The sequence below is a fragment of the Pyxicephalus adspersus genome, chromosome 4, assembly GCF_032062135.1.
Source record: "Pyxicephalus adspersus chromosome 4, UCB_Pads_2.0, whole genome shotgun sequence".
In the NCBI taxonomy this organism is placed as follows: Eukaryota; Metazoa; Chordata; class Amphibia; order Anura; family Pyxicephalidae; genus Pyxicephalus; species Pyxicephalus adspersus.
Window position 1 is genome coordinate 10847749 of NC_092861.1, and position 17669 is coordinate 10865417.

The 17669-nt window shown below is 36.1% G+C and overlaps 1 protein-coding gene across 1 annotated transcript; it reads left to right on the top strand.

Annotated features, from left to right (window-relative positions):
* The first annotated feature begins 4380 nt into the window (after positions 1 to 4380).
* LOC140329678 (cysteine-rich venom protein-like) lies at positions 4381 to 9574 on the top strand. Its single transcript, XM_072410071.1, has 7 exons — positions 4381 to 4428; positions 5559 to 5684; positions 6305 to 6395; positions 6677 to 6819; positions 7501 to 7598; positions 8119 to 8204; positions 9453 to 9574. Exons 1-7 carry the CDS (start codon positions 4381 to 4383, stop codon positions 9572 to 9574), a joined length of 714 nt encoding a protein of 237 aa, XP_072266172.1.
* Positions 9575 to 17669: the final 8095 nt, after the last annotated feature.

The window sequence follows — 17669 nt, forward strand, 5'->3', positions numbered from 1 at the left end:
AAAAAATCCTGATTTTTGGCCAATCCTAACATAACTTTCTTTTGATCATTCCTGTGAGCTGTTGGAAGATTTTTCTTCCAGCATTTCCAGAGACTCCTCCACCACCAGTTGCCTTCTGGATATATCAGTTATGCCATTTCTGGCATCCACATTTGGGATCTTGAGATAGGGTTATCTATCAAATTTGCTACTGCTTTACATTTGATATAATATTTTGTTATGTATATTGTTTATATTCACCGTTTTTTTTTTCAAACTTGGGTTTGCCACTATCTTTGAGAGCTGGAGGAGGTACATGACATCTTCTTCATCTTTGTTAATCATTTATTGTTTATTTATTTCTTTATTTATTTTTTTGGTATTATCATTCTATGTCTCTTGTATCCTAATGTTGCTCTGTTCTCTTTTCTCAGACTGGGTGAATCCAGTGTTTTCTCCCCAATTTTACTGGTTCCCTTTAAGGGAGATATATTGTAATCATCCTCAGCGCTCTTTTATGTTGACCTCATATGTCATCTACCACAGGTGGTTTCCACATATTTTTTTTCCAATGTGGTACCCTTCATGGAAGGCACATTATATTAATTGGGGGTTTCTAATTTGGCCCTTCACCAGCTGTTGGACAGCTTTCCAAAACGTACTTATAGGTACCTCCAAAATAGAGTAAGTTTTGTAATCTTGTCAAGATTAATTTTCAAATATTTTTATTGTTCTCTGTATTGATCCCCTTCTGGGAACTTGACAATGTCCAACCCTTCTTTCTTGAAGGTCATCCCCTTACCCAAGCTTAAGAAATATCATATTGATTGTCTGGAAAAGAAATGTATTATTGGGCAAACATAAAGGTTATTTAAATCACTCAAATTGTTTAAAGCCCGTTATCTTGATAGGTTATCCAATAAGTATTACAAAACTTTTGCAAATTCGCTCTCCTCATTTAACTGGCTTTTTAACTTATTTCTCCAATTACTGAACCGTTTCTCTAGAGCCCCTACCACTTCCTCTATCTACAATTACCCAGCTCCCTACATATTTATCTTAACTACCCTCTCCACATCTGTGCCATTAACTACCTGCTCAAACCCCTCTTAAAGTGATTTCAGTGTTGCAATGCACTTCTCCAGATGTGAGCTTCCGGAATGGCAACTTGTTCACATCTGTCACAGCGATATTCACCTAGGAGCTTTTACCTCATTTGTGTATGCGTATGGCAGACTGTGCACTGAACGAAACCTTCCACCTTGCTGCTACTCAATTCCCCAGTTACAATATTTATTGATGCCACGGAGTTATAAAAGTTTACTTTACTTAGTTTAGTTTGTAGACTAAACTCCTGAGTTTTCTAACGCAATCTATTCCCAGCCACTTGTTTCTCCAGCTAGAAACAGAATTTAATTTTTTTTTAACTTTTGTTTATGTTACACCCACTTTTTTTAGTCTTTGTTTAAGGAAAATCTCCCCCTCTTCAGACTTATTCAAATATTCCTTCTTTCCCCCATCATGGTTTGGTTGGATAGCCTCTATTAAAATAAATGTTCTCCCTGGAATTATTTACTATATTGTTTCCTCCTGGTCCCTGTCCCTTCAAACAATATACGCAATATTCAATCCAATATATATATATATATTTTCTGCTGTTCCCTATACCTGGCACAAAATGGCCAAGTAACACTTGGCTGGATATCTTGCTTTTATGGGGCCATGTGGACAAGACCATTGCAAGAGAAAACTATAAAAGTGTACACTAATCAGCCCAAACATTAAAAAACCATGATCTGCCTTATCCTTGCAGATCCATGGACGATGGACAATGACCGATTGTAATAGAAGTGAAAAGGACATTGTTGTATGTTTAGCACTCATTCATGCATTGTGCAGTTGTTGGTCGTTGGAAAGGATCGTGAAAGATCCATTTCAATGACAATTATTGAACGTGTGTACATAGTTTTAGATACTGAAAACTAAAAAACTGCTAATGATCAGGCACCATTTCAGCCACATGTGTTACTTCCTCCATCACTGAATGAAAATATTTCCCTGTCTCTTTCTGATATTGTTGATTAACAAAGTTTGATAGTTGGTCTCCAAAGTCATTATTAGTTCAAAGCTCCATCCACCAATATTGTTAGCCTGATTGCCTGTATAGATAGAATGCCCTTACCTAATAGCAAAGCACAGTCATTGAATAGTTGAGGGAGGGCTATCATTATGAGGTGGTTTGTACACAAATGCACACTGAGCCGACTGCTTTCTTCTTAACTTACGTGTGTGAGCCAAGTGCTTAGGAACCTGCTTGTGGTTCAAAGTGAACCGCAAAACATAGAGTGTAGTAACACATCAGGTCCATATGAGGAGGAGGGACATTGAAGGTTTCAGGCTATGTTGATGGGACCGTGACCCTGGAGAATGACCTCAGTGTGGCAAATGTAGTCACTGAAGATATAATTATGAGATATAGATGTCAATATTGTGTTTTTTTGGAAGAACACTTACAAATTAATGGAAATTATGTGCAGTTTAAATATGCTGAAAGTAATTATGAGTGTGTTGATTTTTTTCTTGGAAACTGACAAAATATTTGGAGACCTAAATGCTAAATGAAAGAGAGTTTTATTCATTGAGGAAATAATAATGATTTTGGTATAGGTAAACATAAATAAAGGTGTCTTTTTGTTTTATGTACTTTTTGCTGAGTGTTTTTTTTTTCTAAATTAACAATGTGGACCACATAATGACAGTTTTTGAGTCAAGGGAAATGCAAACTTAATGCATTGGTTATTGTTCACAGGCGGTTAACATTTCGACTCCATGATACACTGGAGTTGACAATAGGGTTGTTTTGTTTTGGTTGGGGCATTGGAATCAGTAGTGATAGTTTACCAAAAATGGGGTCACTGTATTCACAGCCTTAATTAGGAGCAAAAAAATGTGATAAACCTTCTAGATATTCAATACATCATATAAGTCTCAGGGAAAGGCAAACTGATTTTTGGAAATGTAACTGCAAGTTTTATTTCTTAGGGTGGGGGGAATTGAATCATAAAGATGATATTGCGATGTTTTTTTTTTTATTTTTGTTGTTTTGTTTTGTGGTGTTTAGTCTATTTCCCTGCTCCCAAACACTTGATGTAGATGATATATCATGTCCTTTTGAAAAAGCCTTTGGGTGAAACGCATACATTATTTTTTATTGAAAAATATTGATGGAGGAGATAACCCTGCCCAGAAGAGCTTACAATCTAAGAGAATACGTACTTAACCCTGTAAAAAGACGACCAACGGAAATACAGTTTGTACATGTGAACCCATAAATTAAGGTTCTTTGAGCCCCTTCCGCAGTTAACTTCATTACCAGTGGATTGGCTAATAAGAGTTGTTAAATAGCTTGCAGGACCTTTGAAGTATACTTCTTTCAGATATTCTCCTAATATTTGCAGATATCACTGCCAAGTTCTTCATGTCATATGACAACTAAAAGATGGAACTTCGCAATATTCTCAGTGGAGTTCATGGTGACATTTTACTCACTATATTTAGGCAGAGCACAATGGACAATAGAAACCCAGTAATTGTTTAAAAGAGTTTAGTCATGAGAGTGACATTTGTCAAAAAAATAAACATTTTGAGAACAATTTGTATTTAAAAAGCCAATTCTGGAAAAGGACCATTTATAAAATAAAAAAAACTCCTTTGTACAAAGACTGCAGGCTGTTCATTTGTCAAGATTCAACGTCAAGAGGCATGTAGATGAAAAGGTAAGTAATAGCTGTCTTGTTCTTTGTTATTAGAATTATTAAATATGTATTATTTCTTTTTATAATATAGTAAGGTAGGGAAAAGTCAATAAGGATGTTAGTATTCATGGAAATATGGTTGGAAAGCTGCTAAAGTGATGACTCTTAACAGTTCTAATTGTGTTTGACATTTTGCTGAACCCTTTTTGTAGTTCCACAAGGAAGAACATTATACAAGAAATAAACATAAGACTACCACCTTGTAAATTACTGTAACCAGGAGCTTATCCAAGATTGAACATTTTTGCCAACTAATACTAGATTATTTTTAAAAATTCCAGGTTTGCTGGATCACCCAAGTTCTCCCATGATAGTCTATCTTCACCAGTCTTGGAAAGCTTTAATCAAGCCCAATGTATCTGGAGGTGTTCACACACAGTGGATCACAACATTTTTGCAGCAGAACGTACATACAGGAACCAAGTATGGATAACTGTGGGTCAATGCAAACAGAAAATCAGAACGATAGGGTTGATTAATGCTGATTTATGTTCTGGAATTAGGATATTCAGTCAGCTGAATTTATGATACCATGTATACATGTACTCTGTCATTTCTAACACTTAAATCTAAATTTCAGGGAAATATGAAGCTGATCGCTTTCCTTTCCTTGTTTATGTTCTCTTCTGTACTGGTATGTATAGTTGTTTCCTACTATTAGACCATTATATTTGGCTAACTCTTTTGAAAAGGTTTTTGTTTAAAGCAACATTTTTTTGCATAGTGCTCCAAGACACCAAAAAGTCTGAATGAATCAAGCTCATGCTTGACCTGTGCTTTTTTCTTATTGCTGTATACAACAATGCAGTAAATTAATGATGGCATTAAAATTAAAAAGCACTGAACAATGCTTACGCATATAGTGTGTGTTAACTTGCTCCATGGTAGTAAATGGACAATTATTATCAGAAATTCCCTGCAGAAAGAAGTTTTTTCCCAAATGTTTATATTTACAACAATGTTTTTGTGTGCACATTGATTTCTTTTTTTGCCACTTATGGTATAGTAGATATGTTATGATATATGTGCAACGCAAAGTGAAAGAAAATCATATCAATGGAAACATAGACAATAACAAAACACATGAGGGTTTAACTCCAGCTTTTCTTATTAGGTTTCTTACTTACTTTTTCGTCCCTGTGTCCCTATTAGAGATTTTGTAGGCGACTTACCAAAGAATTTAGACTTTTTACCTACCAAGGTGAATTTTCACTTTGCTTGAAATAATTCACACATCAGGTGCAAGGATTTTGGCTTGCACATAATTGAATGGCTAAAGTTAGCAGAGCTTTGTCTCATTTACCGATCTATATGATATATTAATATATTATATATTTTAAAAAAGCAACCCAGAAATATGTTTAGCCTAATGAATGAGATGGATGAGATGAAGCACTGCTGACTTTAACCATCTAGTTATGTGCAAGCAAAAATTCTGCTTTTCAAATTTTATTTTCACATGATTAAGTGCTCTTTTGAATGTGAATTTTCACTGCATTCTCTAAGCTAAGTGAAATATCCCTAGTAAGATGATAATTCACTTTGGTAAATAAACAGCCTACAGTCCTTTAGTAAATTAACCCCATTGCTAGATCAGTGTTGGCATACTCATAAATCTGTTGAGTTACACATAAATCTATACTATCTTCATCTTAAATCCACTGGTCTTTAAAATAACAAAAGCTCAAAGAGTGTTCTTACATATATATATATATATATATATATATATATATATAAAATAAATTGTCATTTTCATACTTCCAGGCTAATCTTACTATTTCGTTCTCATCACTATCAACTAAGTATGCGAGTGTCCAAAATGAGATTATTGACACACATAATCTATACAGAAGAAACACTGACCCGTCTGCACGCAACATGCTTAAAATGGTAAGGTAATATACTGTGACCTTTTAGCAGAGTTCACAAATAACAAAATTAAAATGATTAGCCTTAGAGAAAAACGTAATTGGATTTTTATTTTTTTTATATTATTATACAGTATTTCTATAGTGCCAACATATTACACAGTGCTGTACAAAGTCCACTGTTAGCTTTAACAGTAGACAACTACTTGGGTTACCAATATTAGAAAGCTGAAGGCACAGGTGGCTAATGACTAAAACCAGACAGGTAAAGACTTGAAAGATGTAGCTTAATTTAATGAATCTCCATTTCCACTGAGGCAGACAGATGGTAAACCAGTCACTGAATCTGGGGTGTGGTAGAACAGAATTGCCCCTAGAATGGGCAGCTGGCAAAACTAGAGACATTGCATGATGCAAATATGTCAGTACGGACCAGAATAAAATAAAGATTTCTGGAACTTGGCATCCATTACATGGGAACAATTGTCTATTTTGGGATAAAGGGAGATCCTACCCAGTATTATTAAAGTGTTCCTAATAAATTGCTTATTTGGTGCAAAATGTATTTAAAATCTCATATTACATTAAGTTTTTTGAGGATTTGTGCCCTATGTGCAACTCTAATATATGGATCTCTTTTAGGAGTGGAGTAAAGAAGCACAAAGCATTGCTGAACTATGGGCCAAAGAGTGTACTATGTCCCACAGTCCCCCCGAAAACAGATTCATATCAAGTAAGTGCAACACATTTAATGGAATATAAGACATTATTGTTTTATCATCTGTTACAGTCAAGACCTCCATATTGGCAGGAGGTTTGGTGATGTGACTTATGATAAACATAATGGGGTCTATTCATAAAGCAGTGACCTTCACCAAACTTCTCACCAAAATTCTCTGTGGAAGAATCAATTACTGCCCTCAAAAAAACACGGACCTGGAAAAGTCTCCACCAGAGAAAGTTTTGTGATTGTTAGATTCACAGCAAGGTATTTATTGCATTTTTTTTATTTAGGTTACTCATGTGGGGAAAATATATTCTACTCAACGGCACCGAAAAGCTGGAAAACAGTTATTGATTTTTTAGGCGATGAGAAAGAATATTTTGAATATGGAATAGGTGCTAAATCAGATAAGATAATTGGACATTATACCCAGGTATTCTCTACATTTTATTAACTGAATACTGATAGTACTTTTTTGTGTACATACATGTATCCTCACACATGGGAGCAGTTAGAAATCAATGCGCTTGCTATTCTTTGCGGAGAAAGGCAGGGACTGACCTAATGGTGACACAGGTGGTGAAAAGGTAGTAAAATGTGGCGATGATAGTGCTGATATAGAGTACCTTAGTGATATATAAGGGTTCACAGCAAATTGTGCTAGAGTGTATGGGGTTGTAGCTTATGGTATTGCTCTGTGGCAATTAAACAGGCAACTGGGCCAGGTTGGGGGGAGGGGAGTTGGATGGACTCAACTACCTGGTGGGTAGTATACCAGGCTCATCTTCCCTGAGGCCAATGTTGTTATCATGCATCTCTACCACTCTGCACACTTCCTATTCTGGGTTGGCATGGCCAATGTTCTGGAGAATCTCCAAAAATCAGCTTGCACCAGCTTTCACCTCTCCCTATCCAACCAGCCACCAATATGGCCATCCAAAGGCTTCTCTCTATGCTATGAGATCTGGGTTCATTTGAAAATGTTGACAACAATGCATAACTGTTTTATCTTTTACAGGGACCAATCATAATGAATAAAAAATAATTAGGCCTCTTACAACTTTCCATCATTGCAAGAAGTAACTGCTTGCCTTTAATGTTTTAATGCTTCCAGATGGTTTGGTACAAGTCCTTTTTGATTGGATGCGCTGTAACCCAGTGTAATTATACCAATTACTCTGTTTTCTTCTATGTGTGTGAATATTGCCCAGCGTGAGTATTTGTTTAAAATATTTATGTTTTATTAAACAAAACTGAAAATAACTGAATGTACAGAGAAATTACAAATATAATATGTAATAAATTATATAATTATAATTATGTAATATTTTAAATATTTGCCTCTTCAAATTTGGACCCCACCCCATATACAGCACTAGGAGATTTAGGCTGGTACTGTGCAAGTAGTGAGGCTCTACCCCTAAATTTTTCTTTGACATTAACCCTAAGACTAAACTTAACTAATTCTTTCTGTAACACATTTGGATTAACTCCCCTGCAGTAATAACATTAACTCACACACTAATCCTCCCTGCATTACTTTGTTGTAACACTGACCCTTCCTGCAACTACTTTGCTATAATCTTTTCTCTACATGGTGTGTTAATCAAATATATCTTGAGGCACAGTTCTAAATATTTTATTTTAAACTTTAATAAACAGTAAAATATAGCATATTGATAAAAGCAGAAAAAAAACAATATTAACACATCTGATATTTTCTCTTCTGTAGGGGCAATATAAACTCCTTGGCATACCCATATAAAGCCGGTCCTCCGTGCGATGACTGTAAAGATTTTTGTTCAGATGGTCTATGCAGTAAGTTGTTTTAAGAAAAGTGCTAATATATAAAAGGCAGCAGCCTCGAGCAAGAGGTTTTTGAAGAGCATTGAACAATGTTGAATTAAAGTAGACCTGTCATGGTCTACATATGTATCTAAGGTAACAGTAGTGCTAATGTAGTAGTGCTAATCTTGTTGCTTTTCAAATAATTTCCTGTTGCCTTGTAGGCCTGGTATTGTTGTCCAAACATAAGGAAATTATTTAAATTACTTGCAAAGTATTTGTAAATTATATGCTAATGTTAGTGGCCAGTAGAGTATTGGGCTAAGTAAGGGGGTGATAGGGAAGTCCTAGCCTTGTATAGACTTGGCCTAGAATTTCGGGCTTTTCCCAGCAATACAATAAGCTAACCATCCAACTGTCCCTGATTTGGAGGAACCCCCTTTACCATTAATGCATTAAACATTTAAACATGCATTTTAACCCCCTTTAACATTAATCTTATGTGTCGCTCTTTATGTATGAATATATGGACTACTACTAAACTGCTCAAGGTGCAGCACCTTAACATGACTATTACACTTGAAAAATTATGATTCGAATATAAAATAATCAAACTTGTTTTGCCATGTTCAAAAAAAGAAATACTATTTTGCTTTTACATCCTCAAATTTTGCCAGCTTCATAGGACACTTCAGGTTCCCAAGTTAGTAATTCATATTGTAGGCACTTGTTAAAAGATAATTTAGCAGTTGAATTTCTAAATGCAGTCTTCTAAATTCAGTGGAGTCTTCTAAATGCAGATAAGTCTTATGGTAATGCTTGTTAGGAACTAGATTTTAATTTGTCTGTTGTATGAAAAAAAAAATTATGCGGGTATAAAGTGCTTGGAAATAAAGGTATAGATAACAACAGTAATGCCCCACTATTATGGCTGAATTCCGGTATGAAAAATAACGCATATGGGATCACTGTTATGGGAGAAAATGTACACTTAGAAAGTAGGGGATAAAAAACCAACAAAATTCCCTTTAAGAGAATTTGTTGGATTTCTTTATTGCATATACCCAAAACATTATACATTGTACCAAAATCCCATTATGTTGTCACATAATGCAATCAGAAAGCTATATATACAAGAAACTACTTGTAACTACTACCTAAGGTCAGTCTATAAGCAATGCAAGTTTCGTAGATTTAAACGTCAAGCAGTTTTGATCTCATGATTATTCTTCTTTACTGATGCAGCTATAACTAACTTAAACTGTTCTTTTTTTCTTTTAGCCAACCCATGCCCCTATGAGGACTTTTATTATGGCTGTGCACAATATAAGATATTCTGCCAGGATCCATATATATTCAATTACTGCACTGCAACCTGCTCCTGTGAATCAGAAATAGTGTAATCACTATTAATGAATATCTAAATGAAAACACAATGTACTGATAAATGTAGCCAAAGTAAATTTAGTATGGGCTTTAGGAATAATGTGATTGGCTTTCTCTGCTACCACAGAATAGCTACTCTTGATTAACATCCTCTATATGACTTTTCTAGTGACTTTCTGTATTTTTCCTTTGGAATTCATCAAAGTAATTACCCCCACAACTATATCACTCTTGCTGGATTACACCAACATTTGATGTCCCTCCTTTTTGCCATAAGAATTCATTCCAACTTTTAATTTGCTCCATCTTCACATTTTTTTAATACCATTCAGCTTAGAAGGTCAATACATTATATCACTTTATACACTCATTCCAGCACATCAATCTTTGCATCTCAAACTTTCCAATACGCTTTCTATTCTCCTTTGTTGGCGAAGCGCGTCAGCCAACGCAGTATAAATTGGTTATATGTTTAATATGAATAAGGATTGTATGCATTTTTCTTGCATGTCTACTATGTTTAGTTGAGCACTGTATAGCTTTAGTATGGAAGTATGGAATACAACTGACCTTTTATAACACCTGCTGTTGCCTTAAAAAGCAATTCTTTTGTTCCTCCTTAAACACATCTCAGCATATGTGGACAGTACAGCAGATTGTGTGGAAAATCACCTTCATCATAAAATATCTCAACTCAACTTACACATTCAGTGGGTATGGAGGCTCATCAGAACAAGTCCATCCACCACAAGAGGTCTCAAAACAAAAAAAAAGTCCTTGACTGATAACACACCTAATGTCCTGAAATGTTTTGTACCAGAGAGTTATTATTCCTAGTCTTAAAACCTACGAATATTGTTGCTATTTGGATCCGTGTCAGTGTTGGTTAAGTTTTGGTGCCCCTGCGTTACCCTCAAACAGATTGGAAGCTTTTTCGAGCGACAGTACTTAGAATAAGGTACCTGCCGGTTTAAACACAATGCATTTTCTGTGCATTACTTATGCATGTGTGCTTTGATCCATAATAAACCTCAAATGATTGGATCACCACAATAGGACCTCTTTTTCAATGAGTCTGCACAGTCAGCCTGAACAAGGCTGGGGTTCCAAGTGGCTTTCAAGTGGATCGTTGCCATTTATTTATCAACTTGAGTATGTGCAATTTTTCTGTAAATGTAGGGGACCAATCCAAAAAGAGAAGTACAGTGAGAAAGTGAAAGTAGGATTACAACTCCACACAATAGGCCTGATTTAATAATGCTCCCTAACACCGAAGAAGATAGCCTGTCACCGGGGAACATGGGTCATCCATCAACCCTGGAATGGATTTCTTAAAAATCATTTTCTATAATTTGGCATATGTTGTAAATCTTGGATGAGATGCATTCCAGGTTGTCTGAATCACTCAAGTTCTTCCATGATATTCTTTCTTTCACAATCTTGGAGAGCAATATTAAATCAATAGCCTACAGAAATAGATCCCCCACCATAGTTTTTAGTTCCCATTCTATATTGCTCTTGGATAATCACAGCATTGCAGAATTACCATACAATCCAATTTATCCCATAATCCCTACCTGTAAACAGATTGCTTACATAGAGCTACTGTATCTTGGTAATGAAGGGTGAAAGGACAACTGAATGACCTTGAGCAAATGATGAGCCAAGGGAAAATTTTTTCTCGGTCACTGTGAGCAAGAAGTATGCACATATTAAAACATATTTTCCCTTTTATAAAAATAAAAACCTATGCTTTTAGAGTGAATAAAGAATGGAAGTGGGTCCTATGGAAGAGCTTAATGTTCACACTTCATCAAGAGCTGCGTGTATGTAGGAAGAAAAGGCAATAAATAACAGGAATGTCTTCTCCACAATGGCTCCCCGTCCCTGAAGCCAGACCTTTACTCTGGTTATATGCCTAAAGTGGCAAGCTAAAATAAAACCTTGGCTACTGAATATGGTTGCTTGGCAAATGATGGAAGAAGTTACTATGTACATTCCAAAGAGCAAAGTGGCTCCACAGTACGTGGAAGTAGTGCACTTTATTTTCTTTGCGGTTGAACACTCAACAGAGTGGGAAATAAAAGAGAAAATTATTATTTTCCAATGATGGGCATGCTACTCAAGTAAATGAATATGTAAGATTTGCATTTTAGGAAATAAAGCCAAGTTGCAGAAATTCTACTGTATGCACAGATAGTGCTAATTATTTACTGATAATAAATAGCCCATCAGAACTAAAAGATGATTAACAGTGATCACTGTTTTCACGGTGCAGCTTCATAAGAGATCATTGGGTGGATTACCAGGTAGCACTCCAACAGCACATTCTTCTTTACTAGATCCAGCCCAACAAGCAAATTAGAGTTGCAAAAAAAGAATCATGCCTATGGTGGGAGGGATAGAGTAATAAAAATTAGTTGATCAGTCTCTTGCTTCTCCTTTCCCTGACCAGTAACAGGATGATAGAGACGAAGAGGCTAGTATGTAAAAGAAAAACTGTAAGAAAGAGATCAGGTGACCGCCAAGCAGGACTGAACAGTGCGTGTTGTGTAAATCTCCAGAATGGATGGACACAAATACAAACCAGTTTTGGGGGTTTGCAGATCATGGTAAAGGTATTTTACAAGTATGTGCATAGCAGAATATTGAAATGTTAATTACACAATCAACAATTAGAGGAAATACTGACATCAATGCCTAATATGTCTAAAATATATCATAGTCCAATATGATTTATTGTAAACCATTGAAACATTCTGTTAGGATCATGTTGTTATTATGTAGTTATTAGTAGACATTCACATTTTAAAGCAATCCCAAAATCCCCTTTTTACATTATATAAAAGGGTGGGCAAACCTTTTTTATAAATAAAAAATGTGTTTTTGTGTTCTCTACCCGTGCTGCACTTTTAGCAGAAACTATTTTACTGTTTTCTCTGGGTCACCCAGTGGAAAAAAAAGGATAAAAAAAATTCTACAGCCACCAAATTTAAGGACTTGTAAAATATTTTGTTCTAAAATTTTGATTAATTTGAAGTTCTCCAAGGCTGGAGAGGAAACACTTTCATCAGTGAAGCTGGGTGAACCAGCAAACCTGAAAAGGATTTCTTCAAAGTAATTTTCTATTTGCAAGAAAATGATTAGAATCCTGGACCAGATCCATTCCAGGTTTGCTGGATCACTCAGCTTCACTGATGAAAGTGTATCTTCTCCATCCTTGGAGAGCTTTCATAAACTAGGTCTATTGCCTCTTATGCCAGTAGGAAGTGGTACAATTTACTTATTAGGAATTACCCCAACAATAGTGTACCGTTCAGTGAATACTCATAAATAATTATTAATCCCCACCAATGCAAGTCATTTCATTTGGATGCCAAGTATGTGTTTGTTATCACAATGACAAACCTCCCTAACTTCCTTCACATGTATTCTGACCCCAAACATAGCTGTTGCATCCAATCAATAGAAGTAATGCGAATGGGCAAATGTATTACAAAAACGTAAAAAGTTTGCATTTCATGAGAATTGGAGAGAAGAAAGCAAAGTTGTTAGATAGGGGCTTTCTTTAAATTAGCCTCAGCTATACTCTAACAGACCTTCAGGCTGCCATTGTTCTGTTCTCCGTGTACTATTTTTAAAAATGCAATCAAAACCAAAGAGCATTCTGCATTTGCACCTCACTTTTATTCACCAGCGTTTCTGTTATTTTGTCAAATGCTTAGTGAGGAAATTGTCAGACTGTGTTTTTATGCTACTTGGCAACTGAGCTAAATGTTTTTTTTTACAAATTTACAAACAAATTTATTACCATTATTCTTTGAAAGTTTAATAATGTCTAGGACTTTAACAGGGCTTTAACAGTCCTATTTAACAGGGCTTTAGGTACTCCATTGTTATACTTAAAAATGAAAAAAGTTTTTTTTGTCCCCCCACCATTTCTAACGGTATATTACGGTTTTGGGACGGGGGAGATATAATAACACATATTTTTCACACATTTTTTTCACACATTTTTAACACATAAAAAAAAATGTTGTTGTTGAATGTGTTAGGCCCACTGCAATCAAATACATTTCCCTACTCAAATAATTTGATACCAAAGAGGACTGAAACCATTCCCTCAAAACATAATGCTTTGTTGTCAGTTTGACGTTTCTGTTTATTCATAGGATCAGACCTGGGGAAATATACATTTTTGCAAAGATTCTTATGTTTTAATTTTGCCCTGAAACTTTCAGTTTTTTAATTATTTTTAATTTTTGTCTTTCTGATGAGTAAAAGGAAACCTTTGTTTACACACACTCTACATGATGCAATAAGCAAAACACTGTCTAGGCAGAATATGGGTATGATTTCAAGGTAACATAGTTCTTGCAGGGGCCAATAAAAGCATTTTTCCATAGGACATACAGTCATGTGAAAAGTATGAATGTCCCATGGAAATTGTTGTTATTTTCAACATATTTGAATAAGCAAACATTATCTCTTCATTAAAAACCTTTTCGATCATTTCCATTCTCTTTTTGCCCTGGAGAAAATTTTCAAGGCATTGAAAGTGAGTTACAAAGACAAAAAAACTACAAAAAAATATAACTTGTCATCACCAAGGTGTGGAGGAGATGTCTTCCATGGAGGTCACGGTTGCCGAGATAACTGTCTAAAATTGGACCTTTGTTGTCTGAGACAGGCAGGAAAGGTTGATCACCCCAATGGAACCAATGAATTTCCGCTCTTTTTTACATACATATCTAAAAAATGTTTACATTTTCTTTAAAAAGCAAACATGAAACAGAGGGGTCAAACGTTAAATGTGATTATTTTGCTTTTTATGAATGTATATATTTTATCAATGTATTTTAATGGTTTGAAGTGTAGAATTATTTTTCTTATGTGTTATATATAATAGGGAATTGAATAGGACATCACAGAAAACATTTGAATATTAATACTTGTCAGTAGAATGCCATCAGGTATTCAAGACATACCTGAAAACTGCCTGAGGTCTTATACTTGGAACAGGTTGTCCCGTGTCTGCTTGTGTATGAAAGTCACATTACATCTTACCCATGTTTTTTGTGCAGGTGCCATGTGGTTTTCAGGCATCTGATGACTTCATATCAATAGAATGTTGCTTTTTACAACACTTGTATGACTTGTTCAGCATTTTTTCTCTATTTTTGGTTATGTATCTTGGGTACAAATAGCAATAATGACGAACAAAATGCACACCTGAATCACTCCTTGGAACAAATTGTATTAAAATGTAAAAAACTGTGGTTTTGATTTAAATTTTTTTTCACTGTTCATATATTAGTCACATCATTGTTCTTTGCACCGAATTTGCAGTTACTTATCTACATAAACTTCAGTGGTGGTCATTTGGCATTGCTCAGGATGGGTTTCTTGGTATCAACAATGGACAATACTTGCATAATCTGTGATACCTACCTGTCACAAAAGTACATATCAGGAAAGTTACAATTACTCCTTATCTTCCTTCTTGTTATTTGGTATGTTACAGGGTAGACTTCATAGTAGAATCATCATCATGATGAAAAAAAAATCCTGTTTTCACATTGATGGCTTTTCACTTGATTTAGCATTTAAAGCTAAGTTATCAATTGGAGACTGCCAAGGCTCTGAAAGAGAAAATCAACCCTAATGTCTAAGATTTCTACCACCATGATTACATTTATTTTAGGAAATGCAGTCTCCTATTTGTGCCAAACATGTCTATTGTTATATACTGTTTATATAACAAAGGCTTTTTTCCTGGAAAACCTCCTATTCTGATAGGAACCTCTAATTGTATTTGTATCCATTGTTACACCAACTGTTGCAAGAGTTATCTGAAGATCCTGTGATTAACTTTTTGGGGTTCTTTGGCATTTGCTGGGCCAGGAAAAGTCCTAGACAGTCATTATTTGCAATCTATTTTCAGTTATGAAAAAGTACTTAGTTTTTTTCTTTCCAAATTTAAAGGATAATATTAGAGAGCTCTTTTAATAAAATAGGTTTGATACTTTACATATCAATAAAAACAGAACACCAGGCCCTTTGATATGGAAGGCTAAAATAATACAGGTTCTGTCACACTTGGAGGGACAGGGTGACCAGGGGGCACTATGGTTTGAACGGAGGTGGTGTGGGCCCTGAGAAGTCCATGCAGTAACCAGGTTTTTTCCAGAGTCTCTGATAGTGAGGATGTTGTGCCACTGGTTACTGCCAGGTTGCAGGTCTTGGGCACACCAAGGTGGGCAATATGAAACATGGTACCAAATTACAAAGCAAAAGAATAGTCGCAGAAGGCCGGGGTTGAGGCAGGCAGCAAGCAAGAGAGGTCAGGTCACACGCCAGGGGTCAAATAATAGGTGTCCAGGAGACAGACACCAGTGACACAGGGGCCACTGCGGGCACAGGGAACACAGGAGAGGCTGGAAGCAACAGAAGGCACAGGTGACACAAGAAAATCCACAGACAGAGCGGAACACTGGAACAGCACAAGGGAATGGGCTGGAATCACAGACTAGGCAACAAGGGGTTAACACAGGAGCTGGACTGAGGAATGCCGGATTAAGCAACAGGTGTACAGGAACTAGCTCAGCACTAGTGGAGACACGTTGCACAAACGCTGAATGCTGTGTCTGAGCTAGCTTAATAGCCAGGGATGGTTAAGAGGATATTTCCTGATTGGCCGGCAAAGCTGATAAAGCTTGATAGCGTAGGCACACCCAGAGTCAGAACAGCCCACATGTGCAGGAGAGACATGTCTGTGCTTTAGCGAAGAAGAGGTAAATGTGACAGGTTCCACCAACATAATGCTTAAGAAGGTTCCAATAACTGAAAGGTAATCTGCAATATTCATATTTACATTATTGATTTAAAGTGTTGGTAAACATCGTGGTACAGGTTGACAATCAAAAATCTGGCCATCAATAATCCAGATCCTTCCGTTTCCTGGCATGAATTTCGGATCGCATTTTCATTACAGGGACTGCAGTACACTATTTGGACACTAATGTTTTAATGGCGCTGTTCTCCAGAAACAGCTGTTAGGTCTTGCTTGCTACACTAAGTACACGTTGAGACGTCCCTGCTGCCTGCTTTCTGGATCTGTGCCAGATGTCCGCAGGTGCTGCGAGAGGAAGGCTGACCTCTATGTGAAGGTATTAAAAAAAAAATCCGGACTTTTCAAAAATTCACTTTTATAGGTCCGGAGGTTCTCGGATTTCTGATTGCCAACCTGTATACCTTCTTGTTTTTATGTGATATTGTGATTCATGTAAATTTCTTACATGTCATTTGTCCAAGTGTATCACCTAAATTCTGGATTCACTCTAACCCAATACACCTTAACTGTTAGCTTTTCTGGTCTTTAGAACTTTGTAAATCTGAATTGCCATGAGGAATCTATTCCATGATTCCAAAATCCTGGGGATGGGAGGTATATTTGCCCTATCTTTTGACTTTCTGTCCTCTTAGAGAGGTGGCAGGGTACTGGGAAAGGAGCCCAGGGCTAGTAAGGCAGCCAGTATTTTCATATTTGGTAGAGTGTCCTGCGGTTCCGAGATCTGGAATGAAAAGAGAGGTTGGGTAGGCCTTTCATTCCACCTCAGATCTTGGTAAACAGAAATCCTCAGCCTGACAAGACCTAGTGTGTCTGTGTGCAGCTTTTTATTCCGAGGGAGGTCTGGGGGATGGAGGTGTGTGTTACCTGAGTTGTGATGAAGGCTCAGATGTGGTAACCTGCCATTAGAGTTGGGATCTGCATGTTTTATGAACTGGCAGCAGTAAGAGCTGAAGTAAGATCCCTACACAAGCTGAAGTAAGCTACGAGTTTTGTTTGTTTATCTGAAGAACCTTTTGTTTATTTTTTGGCACACATCATGAGACTTCTATTATTTTTCCAAACTGTGCTGCTACAGCGGCTAACCCGCTAAATTATAATACATAGAGTGTAAAATAGATAGACATCTAATGGGAGTGGCAAAACATCTTTTCTCATATTTCTTTTTCTTCAAATTTTTGTGAAATGTGATGGCATTTTTTGTGAATATTGCATTTTTTGTGAATATATTTTTTGTGTATATTGCTATATATATATATATA